The sequence below is a fragment of the Chelonoidis abingdonii genome, chromosome 1, assembly GCF_003597395.2.
Source record: "Chelonoidis abingdonii isolate Lonesome George chromosome 1, CheloAbing_2.0, whole genome shotgun sequence".
Lineage (NCBI taxonomy): Eukaryota > Metazoa > Chordata > Testudines > Testudinidae > Chelonoidis > Chelonoidis abingdonii.
In genome coordinates this window covers 253,513,363-253,531,914 of record NC_133769.1, presented here as the reverse complement: position 1 = coordinate 253,531,914, position 18,552 = coordinate 253,513,363, and the positions used below count along the sequence as shown (strand labels likewise).

General features: G+C 42.3%; 1 protein-coding gene across 1 annotated transcript in view; it reads right to left on the bottom strand.

The window, feature by feature from the left end:
• Positions 1-4,127: 4,127 nt before the first annotated feature.
• Positions 4,128-18,552, bottom strand: part of TMEM182 (transmembrane protein 182) — a 30,422-nt gene continuing 15,997 nt past the window's right edge. Inside the window, exon 5 of the mRNA XM_032790283.2 lies at positions 4,128-5,099. Coding sequence (XP_032646174.1) covers positions 4,864-5,099 — 236 coding nt within the window. The 3' untranslated portion in view covers positions 4,128-4,863. The remainder of the gene's footprint in view (positions 5,100-18,552) is intronic.

Here is an 18,552-nt window from a genome sequence, read left to right as displayed (position 1 = left end):
AAGTGCAAACTCTACCCAGGCTCTCAGATGGATTGAATTGCAACCAGAACTAATACCAAGCAAAAGAACTTTCCCTAATATTAGAACTCTAGCCCTCCACTCTAGGAATACAAGCACCTACACTCATGCACGCAGGCACAAACACACACAGCCAGTTATCTCCAGTTACATAATGTAGGTCCAAATCCTGCTTCCATCCTCACTGGAGTAGTCTCATTGCTTTCATTGGGACTATTTGCAGGCAAGCAGGATTTGGTCTATCATGTTCTAGATTTTATATACAAATATTTAGAAAATTGAGGGCTGCAGAAGAATTACATGTATCAGAGGGGTAGCTGTGTTAGTCTGGATCTGTAAGAGCAGCAAAGAGTCCTGTGGCACCTTATAGACTAACAGACGTTTTGGAGCATGAGCTTTCGTGAGTGAATACCCACTTTGCTGGATGCATGTAGCGGAAATGTCCGGGGGCAGGTATATATATGCAAGCAAGAAACAAGCTAGAGATAACGAGGTTAGTTCAATCAGGGAGGATGAGGCCCTCTTCTAGCAGCCGAGGTGTGAAAACCAAGGAGGCAGAAACTGGTTTTGCTAGTTGGCAAGCCATTCACAGTCTTGTTTAATCCTAAGCTGATGGTGTCCAAATTGCAAATGAACTGAAACTCAGCAGTTTCTCTTTTGAGTTCCTGCGTCCTGGAAGTTTTTTTTGGCGCAGGATGCACACGTCTTACGATCTGCTTGGTGTGCAGGAGGTTGCAAGTGTTCTCCTACAGTTTTTGTAATATTTGCATTCCTAATATCATGATTTGTGTCATTTATCCCTTTTCGTAGAGACTGTCTGGTTTGCTGATGTACCATACAGGGGAGCATTGCTGGCATACTGATGGCGTAATTACATTGGTGAACATTGCAGGTGAATGAACGGTGAATGGTGGCTGATTGGTATAGGTCTTTGATGGTGTCACTGGTGTAGATATGTGGCAGAGTTGGCATTCGGGGTTTGATGCAATGGATTGGTCTGAGTTAGAGTTACTATGGTGCGTGTAGTGCAGTTACTGGTGAGAAATATACTTCGAGGTTGGCAGGTTGTCTGTGGATGAGACTGACCTGCACACCAAGGCCTGTGATAAGTGTGGATCATTGTCCAGGATAGGGTGTAGATCCCTGATGAAAGAAGTTGAAGGGTTTTAGTGGGACTGTATGTGAGGCCAGTGGAGTCCTGTTGGTTCTTCTTACGTTTGTCTTCAGTAGGGAAGCTTCTGGGTCACGTCTGGCTCTGTTGATCGTGTTTCTTATTTCCTCTGCGGGTATTGTAGTTTTGAGACGATCTTTGGTTGGAGATTTTGTAGATTGTGGCTCTGTCGTGAGGGTAGGCGTAGATGGGTTGTACTCAGTGCTTGGCTGGTAGACATATGTTGTGTAGTGTCTTGGATGGAAGCTGGAGGCAATGAAGGTAGGCATAGCGGTCCGTACGGTTTCGGATATTGGGTGGTGTTAATGTGACCATCACTTTTGCCGTGGTGTCAAGGAAGTGGCCTCCCATGTAGATTGGTCCAGGCTGAGGTTGATAGTGGGGTGGAAGCTGTTGAAATCGTGGTGGACATTTTCCAGATGTCCTCTTCCATGGCGTCCCGATAATGGAAGAATGTCATCAATGGAGTAGCGTAGGTTAGGAGGGGGCATGATGTGAACGGAAAGCTAGGAACCGTTGTTCAGGTCAGCCATAAAAATGTTGACATATTGTCGGGGCATGCATCAGAGGGGCCTTTCCATAGAAGGTGCCACTGATCTGGAGGTATATATTGTCATCAAATTTGAAATAGTTGTGTGTGAGGATAAAGTCACAGCGCTCAGCAATCAGTTGTGCTGTGTCATCATCAGAGTACTTTCCTGACTGCTTGTACTCCATCTTGTGTGTGGGCAGTTTGTGTAGGGAGCCTCTTCATCCAGGTGGCTAGGATGTTTTCTGGAAGGTCACCGTGCAGTGTAGTTTCCTCTGGAAATTCAAGTGGTGTCACGGAGATAGCTGTGGTAGTTAGTGGGCTAAGTCTAGTAGAGGATCCATTAATCCGACAGTCCTTCAGTGAGAGTGCGAATGCCAGATGATGGGACGTCAGATTTCCGGGTTTGTGGATCTCTAGGTAGTAGACAGACTAACCTGTTGGGCTCTAGGGTATGTGATTTTGTTCACGATGCGGTGTAGTGTAGAGCAGTGGTCAACAGCGCGGTCCGTTGGCACATGGCGGGTCCACTTGGAGGCTTTATTGTGCGCCGCCATGCCAGCAGGGTCGAGAGAAGCTGGGGCCCACGCCTTGCGGGACAGAGATTCCGGGCTGAGGTTGTGGGCAATGCGCGAGGGCTGTGGTTTCTCTCCATCTTCTCTGGGCTGGCGGATGCGGTGCCGTTGTTCTCTGTCCCCACAGGCACCGGGCTGCAGCGTTCTCTTCGCTTTTGAAGCCAGAGAGAAGTTGCCGAGACCCGCCCTGCGGGACAGAGAACTCCAGGCTGGCAGTGATGCAGGCACCGTTAAGCTGGAGAGAAGCCGGAGCCCGTGCCTGCCGCGAGGGACAGCAGAACTCCAGGGCTGCAGGCTTCATTCTATGTTAAGTAGAATAAATATATATTGGACCGAGCAGTTCACAATGTTTTACTTTTTTTAAAATATAAGGATGAAACTGTTTATGATATTTATTTTTGTCAAACCTCCTCCCTAATTTTTCTCACAGCTAGATAAAAAGAGCCATTCACTGGTACGGTGAAGAGTACTTGCCAATATTTATTTTAATACCTTTACATGTAAATTACCTTTTTTCTTTGGATATCATATTTTATGTATCATTAATATGATTTGTGTTTGTATTATTAATGTACAATTACAATAAGCTTGAAATTGTTGGCCGCCGCCACATTTTCTGAAACATGAATGTGTACTCGGCCACAAAAGTTTTGGGAACACTGGTGTGTAGAGAGATGTCCTGAGTAGATGCGGCAGTTTCTTAGTGTTTCCCAGTGAGATCTGGAAGTGCTGTAGCAATGGTATTGGAGGTTGTTCTGACGGCCTCCTTTTTGGTGTCAGCCTGTCAATCAATGACACAGCACCTCTTTATCAGCCTCTTGCTTATAATGTAGAGGTGGTTTCTGAGGCTGTGGAAAGGCCTTGCGTCCTGCACCTAGGTTATGAGGAGGTGATGTTGTTGTTCCACATTTCTGCGTGCATAGTCGGCGGAGCATTCTATGTATAGGTCCAGTAGTCATTTGCGACCCTCAGGGGAGTCCATGTGGAGTCTTTTTCTTCTTAGTGCGTTTGGTGGGAGGCTAACTGTTGTATCAGCACACTATTCAGTGTTATTCAAAAGTATTCTTGGAGTCAGAGACCGCGAAAGTAGCTTCCGATCGCCACGAACATGATATCTGTTAGTGAGGTGGCAGGGCAGAAAGAGGCCTCAGATAGGACGACTTTTCTTCTGGCTGTGGTGAGGTGGTAGATTGACATTATTGCTGGGTGGCTAGCGGGGTTACCATGGTTGTGGCCCCATGTTTGGCAAGTAGGATTTACCAGCCTTACAGTCCTTTTTCCTTTGTAGAGAGGTGAAGTGAGTAATGTAGATCTCCTATCTTATTTTAGTGAAGTCCATTTGTATGGAAGTTTGGTTATTTATGAGAGTCTCCAGGTTGGACAGCTCTTTTTTGATGTTTTCCTGTTTGCTGTATAAGATGCTGATCAGGTGGTTTCTCAGTTTCTTTGACAGAGTACGGCATGATCTCTCACTGTGGTCTGTGTAGTATGTAGATAGCAGTGGATTTTTTACCTTCTCAGTTTCTTTGATAGTGTATGGCATAATCTCTCACTGTGGTCTGTGTAGTATGTAGATAGCAGTGGATTTTTTACCTTTAGTCCATTTGGTATGAAATCCATCCGTTTGCATTTGGAAAGGAAGATGATATCTGTCTGTATTTGTGCAAGTTTCTTCATGTTCGTGCACTTTATATTGTGTTCATAATAAACTTTTTTAATTAAAAATCTCATTATACAGCAATTTTTCACTATTTAAAGTATGTAAATCACAGATAATGTTTGAAAAAGCCAATCATCAAACATACCTACAAAATGTCCAGATAAAAACTTGATATAAAAAATCTATACCATATGTTTTATTATATAATTTTGGCATACCTTTAGTTAGTAGTTTAACTATATTATTTTGGCTTACAGAACCATGCAACAAATGAACACAGATTTCAGAATATAGAAGAATACAGCTTTCAAATGTTTACATAGCAGTAAAACATATCATGTTAACAGTTAAGCTATTACATGTAGATATTAGCTCCAAATCATTATTCACTGGAATCATCTTCTCTATTGCCCAGTTCATGTGGATAGTGCATGAACAACTGTACTCTATTTTTAAGTGCAGAAGTGTTTGTTCATATTAAACCAAAGGAAAGTTTTGGAAAGGGGGAGAGGAGGTGGATTAAATTACTCTGTTGAACACTTGTTTTCCTCTGTCTTTACCATTCTCCACAAGGACTTTTTTGACAGTGGCACAAAGTAAATGGCTAAGACAAATGTAGGAAATCCTGATTTGACCCATTTTTATGTTGGTGGCTTTTGCAGGGAGATCACAATGTTATGTGAAGAACCATTCCATGTAGAACTTAAAGAACTTAAAGAAATTGGATAGGAATGAAAGTTATTTTTTTTCCTATAGCGAGTTTTATGTCCCATAGGAATATTTCAATTAAACAAGTAACTTAAGCAATTCTAGAAGTGCCTCTACAAATGCTATATAGTAGTAGTGGCAATAATGTACATAATTTGTGTTCCAGTTTAAAAATTTTATCACAATCCCAGTATACCCATTATTAGATGTGTGATAAGTCAGAGCGCAGTTGAACAGTACGCCCTACTAATAGGAAGAGCATTCCTGCAAACAAAGCAAAAAATATTCCTATAGGAGCCAGTATGAAAGACCAGCCATAGTGCACATAAGCAACAAAGTCTGGGCAATCAATTTTTTTCATGTTCATGTAGTTTTCCAGATCAGCCATTGCCTGGACCCAGATGACATACATCACGACCACCAGTGAAAACAAGATGCCTGAAAAAGAAACATCAGAATGTTACTGTTAAGAGATATGAAATAAATAATTATTATATTTACCGATTATAGCATCACCTCGCAACCAGTCAATGATGAAGTCCGGTTTGCTAGGCACTGTTAGCTATCTTCACATATTTGTTGCCTACTGCTGCTCTGAGCAGTATTAACTTCCCCTTTTTTGTTTCTGGGCTGCACCAGAGGGGCATAGGGAAGCATCAGCCCAAAGAGAGCCAATTGCAAGAGCACTGCTGGTTCTGGTATGCAGTTCAAAGCCACAATGAAGCAAAACAGAAACATGTTTATGTCTTGGATTTGGCTGGGTATCCACTGCATTGTACCTGAACCCGTGAGCGGTCTAGAGATAGCTCTCTACTCCCCAAGTTCAGGAATTGCTTCTGAGTCTAGATCTTGTGCAGGATGTCAAGAAGGTGGGGAAGGAAGGTTGGGAGGGAGATTCCTGCAATCCCTTCACCTCTTTGATATGTCCACGCCAAGGCACTTCACGATAGTGCCTAATGTCAATGGCATCATTTAGAATGTATTCAGTTTGGATATTCTACTCAATCATTTTACGGGCAAATCGTGCTCCATCACACTGAAAAAGTCTGCCAAATTTCCCTCTAAACTAGGTCTGCAATAGGAAAAAAATTAAAATGTTAGTAATAAAAATGAAGTAGTATATTAATATTTACAACAGATTTACAATAGCATCCTGAAAGGAATCCACCATAATACAAAAGGTCTTTTCCCTGTCACCATTCTGGAGACCCCGTGGATTGCTTACAAATGGAAAAACAGGAACACACGTCCCGTAAACTTTATTAATCGCTTTGCTACTACTTTATGTACCGGAACCAGGTAGATGGAGCCAAATGCACCCCCAGTGCCTGGCTGAGGCATTGGTTACATGCCCACTACTACATTTTATTCCGATGGAATATTAGTATTTCAAAAATACGACCTTGCAGCATGGATGCCGGACCAGAGTTGGGGATCATCTGTTAAGGTAAGAACCTGATCCTGAATTTTTTGCACACTCCAAGACTCCCATTTATGACGACGGGAGTTCTGGGTATACTGAGATTACAGGATCAAGCCCTCAGTTTGCTGCCTTACAGTCATTCAAATGTTAAAATGTTAGAGGGATGTCCTACTGTAGCGGGGTGGTCACCTGCTCCTGCCATGAAGGGCTTGAAATCAGCCGTGGGAGATGGCTGAGACTGCGAGAGGGCTGCTGCTAAGAAAGCAGCAAGCCTCCGCTGATTAGGGAAACAGCCACAGCTGCGGCCATGTCCCAATCACACCGAAGCTGGCCCTTATAAAAGAGCAGCGGGCCAGGAGCAAACAGATACTCTCTCTCTAGCCTTTGCGAGGGAGGGGCCTGGTTGCTGGGAAGTGTACCTGAGTAGGAGCAGGGCTGGGGGAAGGCCAGAGGAGCTGGTGAGCTCTGGCCTGGAAACCTCCCAGGCTGCAGACCTAGTATAAGGCTGAATAGGTACCGAGGTTGCAGGGGGCAGCCCAAGGGTAGACAGAGGCAGCAGGTCCAAACCCCTTTGCCCGTGATGAGTGGTGAACACAATGCAGTCTGCCCCAGTGAATGGGAGCTAGATGGGGACTGGGCAGTAGCCATATGCTGAGGTGAGGTGGGGATAGTGGGTGGGGGTTCCCCTGGAGGGGGAGACCCAGAGACTGTGGGGTTACTGTCAGGGGGCAGCACCCCAGTGGAAAGGGGCACCGGGTCCTGGGAGGGACATGGGAGGCAGTGGACACTGGCCTGCAGAGGGTGCTCCGGAGACTGGAAATGCTAATTCCCTGAAACAACCAGCAGGAGGCGCCACAGGGGTGAGTTGTGCACTGTCACACCTACTTATTAAATCTCCATTCCATGATGCTTATATGAAGAGTCCACTGTTCAGTAATATTCAAAAAATACTCATTTATTGGGCACTTTGCAAAAAAAGTGACAGTCAATAGATTGCACAGGAAAGAGCAGGGGAGTGGGAGTCAAAGGCTTCTTCTGTGTTTACTCTGAACTCTGCTGAAGAACATAAGCTAAAATATATTAAGATGTTGTCTGTTCAATTTGAGCAACCTTGGTACTAATTTTCACAGCTCTCTTTGATTTCAATTGGCATGGCATATCCCGATACTTCTGAAAAATCAGACCAAGGATGGGCACCCAAAATCTTTTGTAAAATTTTAACCTGAACTTCTCTGTGCATTGTCTGTAAAATGGGAATGATATTTACCTACTTCAGAGGTTTATTGAGAGACTTATTGTTGGTGTGACCCTTGAAAAGACAAGTGCTATGTGTTATTAAATAAATAAAGGGGTTTCCAGCCAGACACTCATTTCTGGAATGTGGTAGCACATTTGTGAAAACTGGAGGTCAATTACTTTCTACCAGGAGCTTGGTTTTCCAGGTCTCCAACTGTGAAGTCAATTGCCATCAAGTAGTTAAATATAAAAGGCCTAAAACCAGCTGAATTGTATTAATGAATCATTAGTCAACCCAAAATGAGAGAGTTGAGTGCACTGACATGGTACTTTATCGTCAAAACAAAATACATCTACACTGCCTCATGAACATCTGACAGGAGACAGACAACTGCTTAAGTTTAAGAAAACTAGATTTTGAAGACTACCAAAAAAGAGCTAAAGTGGTTAACCTGAAGCATAATCAAACCATGACTTAAATTCCCAAAGGATCTGCAATTTTAATGAGACTGAAGGCAAGCAGAACTGCTATATAAAGAGTGAAGCAGGCCTCTATACACACTGCCCATTGATGAAATACACATTCGGGATTACTTATTTTCCAAGTGCTTGATTTCATGACAGAGTCAAAAACCCAACTCTACAAGGTATACATTAAATTTTGAAAAATTTTTAAGCAAAATGTTGCATAAACTCAATCTTGATTAAATGTAGTACTGATGTTGTATTAGACATACAACTGGTACTAGTAAAACAATCTGAGATAGAGAGGGATAACCTCAGGGCAAAACATGCACAAGAAGAAATCAAATTGCAGATTCTCTGAATAAATGTGAAATTGAGCAAGAGAATCTTGTAACAGTGGTTCCCAAACTTTAACAACCCGTGAACCCCTTTCACTAAAATGTCAAGTCTCGTGAACCCCCTCCTAAAAATGAATATTTCCAGGGATTTTCTCCTTTACCTGAGTATAAATTATAAAAGCAGCTATCTTGGAAATATAAAATTTGTTTTTATGACATGCTTATTACACACTAATTATTATTTATCATTACAGTACTTTATTACATTATGAAAATGGCAACACTCTTCAAAGATCTCACTTTAGTAGCTTGTATCACTTTGAATAAGCCTGTTATAAGACAAGGCTCCCATGTTTCTTCAAGGAGTATCAGATGTGAAACAGCATGAAGGTATTTAACAAGCCAACTCAAAGAGTTCCTCCCACACAAGCACTCAGCTTGAGCAGTCCAGGCAAACAATGCATGTTACAAGAAAGCTTAAACTTGATCTATATAATCATTTTAAAAACAATACTAGCTGCCTATTTAATTTTAAAAACAACAATAAAAAATATCCACCTCTCTTTCCATTTCTTATAAGGAGTCTTGAAGCTTAAATCTCCTCAGTGTGATAGATATGTTTGCTTTGATCTGCTTAGCTCTTGGGGGCGAAGTCCAGGGGCTCCGGGCTGCTGGCCCCCTGCTGCCCAGGGACCTTTGGGACAGCTCTGTCCACCACTAGGGAATTTTTCCCCAAGACCCCCCTGTAACATTTAGTGAACCCCCAGGGGTTCACAAACCCCAGTTTGGGAACCACTGTTGTAACAGAACACCTAACAATAACAGATACTGTAGAGGACTAGCGCAAAATTGGAACCAAACAGAATTACAAAGGACACATTCTAGTATTTTTCTGTGTAACGGGAGTAAAGTCTCAGGGCCAAATACATTAATGGAGTATAGCAGAGATGGTGTTAGCCCAAGATAGTACCTAAATATTGAAAGATGCCTTAATAATTATGTGACAAAATCCATATAGAGGATGAGATTACCTCTGCAGATGGTCAACTGTGACTGTTCTTGGAGTACCTGGGACCGGAGTCACCTTGTTACCTCCTGCCTCTAGTGAAAGGTGGCCTTGCCCATAGTGGCTGGATGTTATCTCCCTAACACCACCAGCCTGTCTGCCATTCAAGCACTAGTCTCTGAGCTACGCCAGCTGTGTCTTTGCCTTGCGGGTTAACAATAGGTGTGCCCCACATCCCTTTGAAGCGTTCCCCTCTGATATCCAGCCCGACACTGGCTTCTCACAGAAATCCCAGATCCTCTGCCCCCAAAGAAGCACTTCACTCTAGTCTACTAGTTTTACCTTAAATCACTGCGCCTGTATAACACACAGCACTTGTAATAAAACAAGACAGAGTTTATTTAAGAAGGAATAGTGATTCCACTAGAAACAAATGAGTGGTAGAAACAAGTGATTATGAAACAAAACAAAATCATAAAATGCCTACACTTATTAACAATCATGTTTCCTATGTAGTAAAGTAGGTGTTCCCTGCAATGTTCAGTCTATCAGAGAGCTGACTGGTTTTATAGGAACCAAGATGAAAACTTCAGTGAAAACACCCCTACTCCATAATGTCTCCTCTGTTAACGGATACAGAGTGCCCCTCCCCACCGTGTGTTATACTGAAAGTCTTTTGTCTTTACACACCGACAGGGCGATCCTCTGTCTATTGTAATGTGTCTTTTTTTATCTCCAAGTGGTTTTGATTGTTTGCAGTTAACTCTGATGGTTTTCCATTGACAGTCCTGGGGTGGAGCAAGGCTAGACAACTGAGCTTTGCATTACGTCACCAGCTAACCAGGCAGAAGTGACAACTCCCCCTGCACGGCGACATTATCCCTTGGTGACTGAATTTTACTCAAAGTCCACAAAGCATACTTTCACTAAAGTTACATTATTCCTTACGTATTACCCATACATGCATCTCACAATGGTTATGAGTTTCGATAAGTTATGAGCTTTCTGTGGATACCTTATGTTATCTCTTCTGGATAAATAACCTGGAAGAAATGTTTTTGGTGTAGTCAGTTTGTTAAGTCAGAAACAAGATTTGTTTGCAAAGAACAGGGGACCTTTACCAAGGGGCCTACACGTCAGATCAACATCATACCTACAGATCATTTTAAGTCCCTCAAAAGAGGGTGCAATGGGACTTCAGACGCACATGGGCCTTGTGCTGGCCCTCTCCACAGGGATGTATTTCACACAGAGTAAATAAAAAGATGAAGTGGTGACATAGGTGCTTTTATTGTAATAACAGCTAAAAATAACTAGTCCTTATAGACCTCTAGCACTTTCAATCTCCAGTGCACTGTGCAGCTATGTACTAGATAATGTGGTTAGAGCTTCTGGCATTAAAAATGACTGATTCCTAAAACATGATATCTTACTATTATCACCCTTCATACTCACAGCAATAGTGAGCAACCCTTATGAATTGTTAAAAAAGGGCCCAACCTTGAATAGCTGCAGAGATGGGAGCAAAAACTGCAAAAGGAGAGTGAAACAACATAGACTAAGCCAGATATCATCATGTGATTTCACAGCAGGGCATTGAGACTTATGTATGCCAAATTGTAATGCAGGGAAACTTGCTTAAGAAAATGTAACCTAAACAGAGAGAAAAATACTTCTGGAAAAGTGAGATGGAAATGAAAGGGACCATATATAAATTTGTTAACTGAGGCACTAACACCATTTTTATTGTTTCTAAGTGCCCCCACCAGGTAATAAGGACTACTAATTTTTCTATCTTTTAGTTCAGTGCTTCCCAAACTTGGGAGGCCGAGCGGCGATCAGCCAGACCTGCCCACAGGGCAGGTAAACAAACCGGCCCGGTCTGCCAGGGGCTTTCTCTATACAAGCGGCATCCCAAGTTTGCGAAACTGTGTTTATTGATGAATTAAAGTCAGGCAAAAATTGGACAACTCAGAACTTAAATCCTTGTGCATTCTATCACAGAAGAAAACATAAAAAATGGGTTGGGAAGCAGAATTTAGTACAAGGCAAAACCCCATTTTTTTGCCAATTTCATTCTGATTTCGAGATATTTGAGAAAAACACCCTCTAATAGCAATGTCAGGATCTGAGGAGCAAATCATCAGCATACAGTGTTTGCTTTATTTCTAAATCATCTGCTTGGAAATGTCTGATGTTAGGGTTGGAGGCTTCCATTTAGTAAATCATCCCTATTGAGTAAACCACACGTGTGTGCTAAACTTTAAGCACGTTTAAATTTCATTATCTTTAATGAGACTTTCCTCCTGTACTTAACACATAGTGATATTGATTCAAAGAGAAGCTGTTTGCTTACTGAATGGGGACTAGAGCCCTAAACATTTATCTAGTAGTAAGGTACTGACTCTTAAATAAGAATTTCCCAGTTTCATTTGAGACAATTTAATGTGTGGTTGCAACACATCTTTCTAGCAAAACAGAAAGGTGTGAAAGAGTCAAGAGCTAAATATTCCAAAATTAGCACCAAACAAAAGGTAAAAACAATAATCCTGTGGACTGACATAGTTAGCCGTTACCTTATGTACAACATGTAAGAGCATTTTTCTGAAACATGCAATATCAGAATTATTAACAGAATCACATAAACAGCACTCAGCCCTTATATAGTGCTAAGAGATCTCCAGATAAAAAGCACTATATAAGCATGAATTAATATAATTATCTCCATTTTACAGAAAGATAAACGAAGCAGAGAGATTAATCTGATTTTCAGAGGTTCTGAGCATACATCCATTACTCTTGACAACTCAGCTCCTCTGAAAACCAGGTCATAAGTGATTTGCTCAAAGTCTCATAGGAAATCAGTGGCAGAACCAATAATAAAACTCAGGTACATCTTCTAAGTTCCAGTCCTGCAACCTGTGCAAAAGATCATGGTGCCTTCTGGCATATTCAAGCTGCCAAATTGTTGTATCAATTATAACTGGTTGGTGAAGCATATATCACAGTGCACTGGTGTGTATTCACTACATTGGACCTGAGAGAGCAGAATTAGGGCAGGTGGGTCCAATCAGCCAATTAGGCTGCAAAGGGGGAGATTTAGGTTCTGTGTGGGACGCTAGTTAGAAGGAAGCTCATCTGTGAGGGAATAGACAGAGATTCTATAAAGCCAGAAGGCTGGCAACAATGTGGGGAGCAGTAGGGAGGAAGCCTGTGGTCCCTTCGCTCACATCCCCCTTGCCACTCTCTGAGGTAAGGGGAAAGGAAGGGAAGAAGCAGCATGGTAGGAAGAAGTCCATGGGTAAGAGCAGTAAAGTTGATGTAGATACAGACCTTAACTGTTCACTACATGACCCTGGACTGGAACCCATAGTAGAGGGTGGGCCTGGGTTCCCCTACCAACCACTGCTGACTGGAAAAGCTAAGGGCAGTGGATATGAATACTGCTGAAGAGACATAGTGTGAGGACTGCCTGACTAGGGTGACCAGATGTCCTGATTTTATAGGCACAGTCCTGATGTTGGGGTCTTTTTCTTATATAGGCTCCTATTACCCCCAACCTCAATCCTGATTTTTCACATTTGCTGTCTGGTCACCCTATGCCTCACACTGCCTGTGGAGAGAGACCTTGAATGAACATCCTGGAAAGGGAAAACTGCTGCGTGACCTGGCTGGAGGGCCAACATACAGAAAGAAAGCAGCAGCTCCTGGGATGAGAGGGGCTGCACAGAGAGAGAGAGAGGAGAGAGAGAGATGGAGTGCAATCACAGGACGGAGTGTCTGGTTGGTGGAGCTAATCTCCAGAAGAACCAGGAGGATGTGCCTTCCAGCAGTAAGTAGAGCTCCCTATCACACACACAGGTATGTGTCAATACTACAAGCAAGGATTTTAACTAAATGGGAATCATAGAGATGGGAGACTATTCAAAATCTTACCAAGCAACAGTGATTTTTTTTGTTTTATTCTGTGTTTATATGTTTAAGGGTTTTTAAATTGGCAACTATTACCATAGTATGTAAGTACTTCATTTTATATACAGGCGATATAATAATTTTTTAAGGAAGTTTCTCTACAAGATAATAAGAAAAACATAACTAGTTTTGGTGTTTGAAGCTTTGAGACAACAAGCTAAATCAACATAATGCTGTATATTCCCCGATATGTACAAGCTTTGGGCCTCACTTTCAAGCTAATTCACTAGTGTAAATCACGAGAAATAGCAAAGTCAGTGTAAACCTTACATGAGTGAGATCAAAAGTATGTGCTTCATTTGTAATGAGTATTTATTTAGATAAAGTTTACATCACTTGTGGAAGGTTGCAGGAAAATATTTACTGTTAAATAATTTGCTGTGGTTGCTCCATCTTATTTTTATAGTAAAAATTTTGACCACTAGCTCATCTCTCTCCTTCTAAATATTAGGCATGCCAATAAAAATCTAGCAAGCATGCATTCAAAGTATAATTAGAATCTCAGTTGGTTACAAAGCAGATTGTAGCAAAATGAATATCTTTATTGGGGAAATCTTATGCTGACAATCTGTCGTGAACTCTCTTGGTCAAGCTTCCAGCCAAAATGACTGAGATAAAAAAAAAACAAAAAACCTCACAATTTTATGAAACAGATATTTTTAGCAACATTTCAGACTGTGGTATATTTCTACATTTTTGAGCTTCTAGACCTTTTGCAAATGGTGTGGGTGTCCATTTGCCCTTGCAAAGCATAGAATAAAACAGCAGTTGGATGAATCAGGAATGATGGGCGAAATTATTTCTAGAATATGAAATATGTCTGAGAGAGATTAGGATAAATAAATACTCTTCTCCCCCCTACTCCTCGCTTTTCTTTCCATTTTGCATTTTTTTTTTTTTAAGAACACACGTTTGATACACAGTACTGTGCAGTGTGATAAGACATGGACTTCTCCGAGGTCACTCTTTTCTGTCGTTACCATTTGTTCTTTTGAATTTCTTTCAGACAAATACTTTTGCATATTGCAGAAGAAAAAGAATACAAAACCTTTAGAAATGTCTATGAATTCAAGAGGCAGTTTCTTGGCCTTTAATACTCATTCTTCCCTCATAGAAATGCCTTTCACTTGTCAATGTAGAGTGGCTGTTTATAGCACAAATCTTTCACTACATAGATGTGAAGACAACAGGTGCTGGACAGAATGATGTGAGCCTTTTGCTTGTGCCTAGGAGATTAGAAGTCCTCTAATTTGCAGGCAATTTTTTATAATCTCTTTTTGTCCTCAGGTTTACTTCAGACTTCCCTCACACTCTAACCACTGACATTATCACTCCTGGGACCTTAATAGGAGATAGTAAGATCTGAGATATGTGCACCAGATCTCACATAGAATAATAATGGTGTTGGCATGTTACATCTGAGGGCGATTTTGGTTCTAATTGAGCAGCTAAAAAGAAGCCATCATTCTCTTCACATATTCTGCCTCTATCTATAAAAAAATGAAATAATCCTCAATACATTCCTAATCTTAAGTGCCCACAAGGGCCTGATCCTGCAATGTGCTGTGCATTTCACAGGGGATAGTGAGTCCCATCAAGACTCTAAATTCATCCTAGAAGATGCACAATACCTTGCAGGATTAGGCAAATGGTAATCATAGGCTTTACTGCTGTCAGTGAGTATGTTATGGAATGCACCCATTCCCCTTCTGTAATATATTCACACCGGAGACAGCCATAATGCTACTTACTGCCTGCACTATGAAAGCCACTGTTGTTGCATGCACTGAAGGAGGAGCTCTGGCTGCAAGGCCAGCATTCTCAATACACCTCCTCAAGTATCCAGCAGGCATTATTCCTTACACAGGCATACTACTTCCATCCACATTGCTCTCACACACACTTACACATGTTCTCCACTGGTTCTAGCAGCCATATTTTGGTTCAAAATGTACCAGTCCAGATAATGTCACAAATCATTCTCTTTGGTATCACTCCTGGTAAATCAGAGTGGGATTTTGTCCAATTTCTCAGCTTTTCTTCATTATTATTGATATTTCAGTAGTGCCTAGACTAGGGCCCTAGTGACCTAGGTACTGTACAAACCAATAATGAGAGGTAGTGCCTTCCCGGACACTTTTACAATTAAAATAGACAAAAGGTGGGAGAAGAAATGGAGAGATGTGACGTGACTTGTCCGAGGTCACTCACCAGACCAGTGTCAGTCAAGGATACAACCCAAGTGTATTCAGTGCCCTATCCACTAGTTTATACTGCTTTCCTACTGCCTCATCACAAATGAAAATATTCTGCTGTCTCACAAGTCCAGATTAATGTCTTCTGAATAAGAGCTCTGAGAGAGAGAAAGAAAAAAGGACTTCCAAGGATTGTTAGCCTGTAAAAGAATAAAGCTGTACAAGAGAGACAAGGTGGGTGAGGTGATATCTTTTATTGGATAGTAAAAGACATTACCTCTTCCACCTTGATTCTCTAATATCACAGGACTGACATGGCAACAACACCACAGCATAAAGATTTATAAGGCATTTAAAGCTAGGAAAGATACCCTGTGATTTCCTATAAATTCTTAACTTATAAAAAAGAAATGATGAAGTGGGAGCTAGAGGAACAAATGCAAATGTTTGGGGGTTTTTAAATAATCAGTAATAATAATAATAATATAAAATACTTAGTACTTATGCAGGGCTTTCCCATATCAATTGTGCACTTGTACACTGGGAGACTATATATTGTGTAATATGTGAGTTAAGAGTAAAAGTTTCAATTTCAGCTCCGAGTGTTTGTGCTTTTGTAATATTTACATTATACCATCAAAGAGGAGCAGATGAAGTGTAGTGGGGGAAGGAGGTAATACCCTTGCAACTTAATAACCTGCCAATATAGTGTTATTGTTGAGAAAGTTTTACTTTGATGGAAAATGGCAACCAGTTCCAATGAGCTATGGGAGTCAATAAGTGAGGGAATAGCATAACACTGCTTATTCTTTTATGTAAAATGTAAGCACCAGTACAAAAGGAAGCAGGAATATAGGAGAGTATATTTAGGGCAAATTCAGAGATAAGTTTAGAGGGACTCTAGGTTGGTTAAAACTTATGCCTTTTTTCGGCACCCTTCATGTATTTTCATAGCAGCTTAGAGTCTCTGGGGGGGCCACTAAACCCCAATTCCATCTGCACACATGTCTCAGACTCAGGCTTCGAACTAGGATCCTAGGATCCTGTGGGGGTGGAGGGTCTGAGCCCATATCAAGCCAGGAGTCAGGGTTCAAGCCCTATTGCTGTGCAGTGTAGATGGAGTCCTGCTTGACTCAGGTGCTGGGAGTCCACCAAAACTATCTTATAATACCATGGGCCAGCTTCCTTTGTCCTCTCTATCCCAACAATCTCCAATCAACTCAACTTAAAACAGCATTAACCCTTCCATTGTCGTCTGACCACTGAGCTGCAAACATCATTAGAGAGCCTTCTGTGTTTGCAATGGAGAGTGAGCAGAACAAGCCTTTTGCAAAGCGTGTTGTTTCATGGTCGTGGGATCACAGCCAGATTTTGGTGACTCTCTGGTCTGAGGACAGCGCAACTATGGCCTTTAGTAAAAGTACCAGGAATGATCATGCATACCAGCACATAGTGAAGTAGCTGGCAACTTTGCACATTTACTAGACTGATAACCAGTGCAGGGAGTGGATTAAGCAGCTCAAAAGTGAGTACTGGAAGACCAGAAATCAGAACCAAACCTCAGGCAACTCACCAAAAACCTGCTCATTTTATGAGAAGTTTGACCAGGTGCTGGGCACTGCACCCAGCACAGAGCCAATCGTGGTCCATGATGACCTGATCAGCCAGAATGGTGCCCTGCTGGCCCCAGAATCCAGCCTGGAGACTAATGAGAGTCAGCAGCAGGCACCGACTGAGGACCAGGAAGTCATTCCGTTGCTGAAACTGGTCCCAGAGCAGGCCTTGGAACAGGATCAGCAGCAAATTCTGGGTCCACACTCGGAGGAGCTGTTTGATACTCCTGCAAGGAACCTCCCGCTGATGAGTCTGAAGCAGACATGGAAGGGACAGAAGCCACCCCTGATCCCAGTAGGTTCCTGGCTCCAATTTAATGTTAATTGCTACACTAATGGGAAATATTTCTACTCTAAGAACCAATGCAAAAGTTATGAGAAACATGCTGCTAGCCAGGGCATCTGCTAATGGCTAGTGCCTTGTTGTCCTCCTTTTCCCCCGCCCCCACCACATGGAGTTCAAAGGGGTGCCTGGGAAATGCAAACAGTAAAGTACACCTTTAAAGTGTATTTTTTACTGGAAAGACACAGATTTTTGCAAGGGCCATTCCTGTTTCTTAAAAGTAATAACATCACATTGCCATGCATTTAAGCTTGCTGCTCTAATCCTCAACTGTCTATGAAGCTGCCTGAAAACAGTCAACTGTGTGCATGTGTTTGGGGAAATGTTTTCCATTTCCAGAACTAGTCCATTTCAATCAGACATGGTCCATATCAACCATAAGTGACAAAATCCTGTGTCCCAAATATAACTGTGGTTTGAATTTTTATCCAGAAATGTGCTGGCTGTGGGCTGGAGGAGGGCTGTGGAGTTCTGCGTGTTTGCATGCAGCCATAACAGGATAAGCCAGGTGGAAAGCCAATGCAGTGTCCTGTTGATTCCTTCATGAATTCTGATCCAATCCTGGGAGCTGATAGCTGCAAACTTTTCCTGAAGCAGGAACTCCAGATAGGTAGGCACCCTCTGGACAAGGGTGTATTTTCCACGGCCACCTCACACTGACATTCTTTTATGCCCACTATCTTGGGGTAAACCACATGCCTGATTGCCTCAAAAACCTCTGCCCCCACTTTACCCACAGTCAACTTTCCAACACCAAACTGGTTGGCAATGAACCTACACCTGGCCAGCTTCCAGATGGCTGTAGCAACCTGCTTCTGGACCAGCAAGGGAGACCTCATGCATGTATCTTTATGCTGGAGGCTTGGGACAAGCTGCTCACAAAGCTCCAGAAATGTAGCTTTCTTCGTGCAAAAGTTCTGGACCCACTGCTGGTCATCCCAGGTCTGCATGACAATGTGCTCCCACCAGTCTGTGCTTGTGACCCTGTGCCAGAAGCACAGGTCTAAGCAGCGGGCATCAGTGGCTATACTGAGGGTACTGAGCAGCATCTGCCCATGCTAGTCTGCCATGCCATACTCTTCCTCCTTTGCCTTCTCCACTTCCTCTTCCATCCTAAGTTCTATTGAATGCCTTTGGTGGGTCAGAAAAGGCTGCCAAAATGTCCACCAGCACCTCTCCCTGTTTCCTGACACAAGAGTGAAAGCACAAACAAGAGAACTTTTTGGAGGAGGGCTGCATTGCTTTTTGCTTGACAGGCTGCATTGGCAGGCTGTTCAAACTTCCCATAATGTGAAGGGTG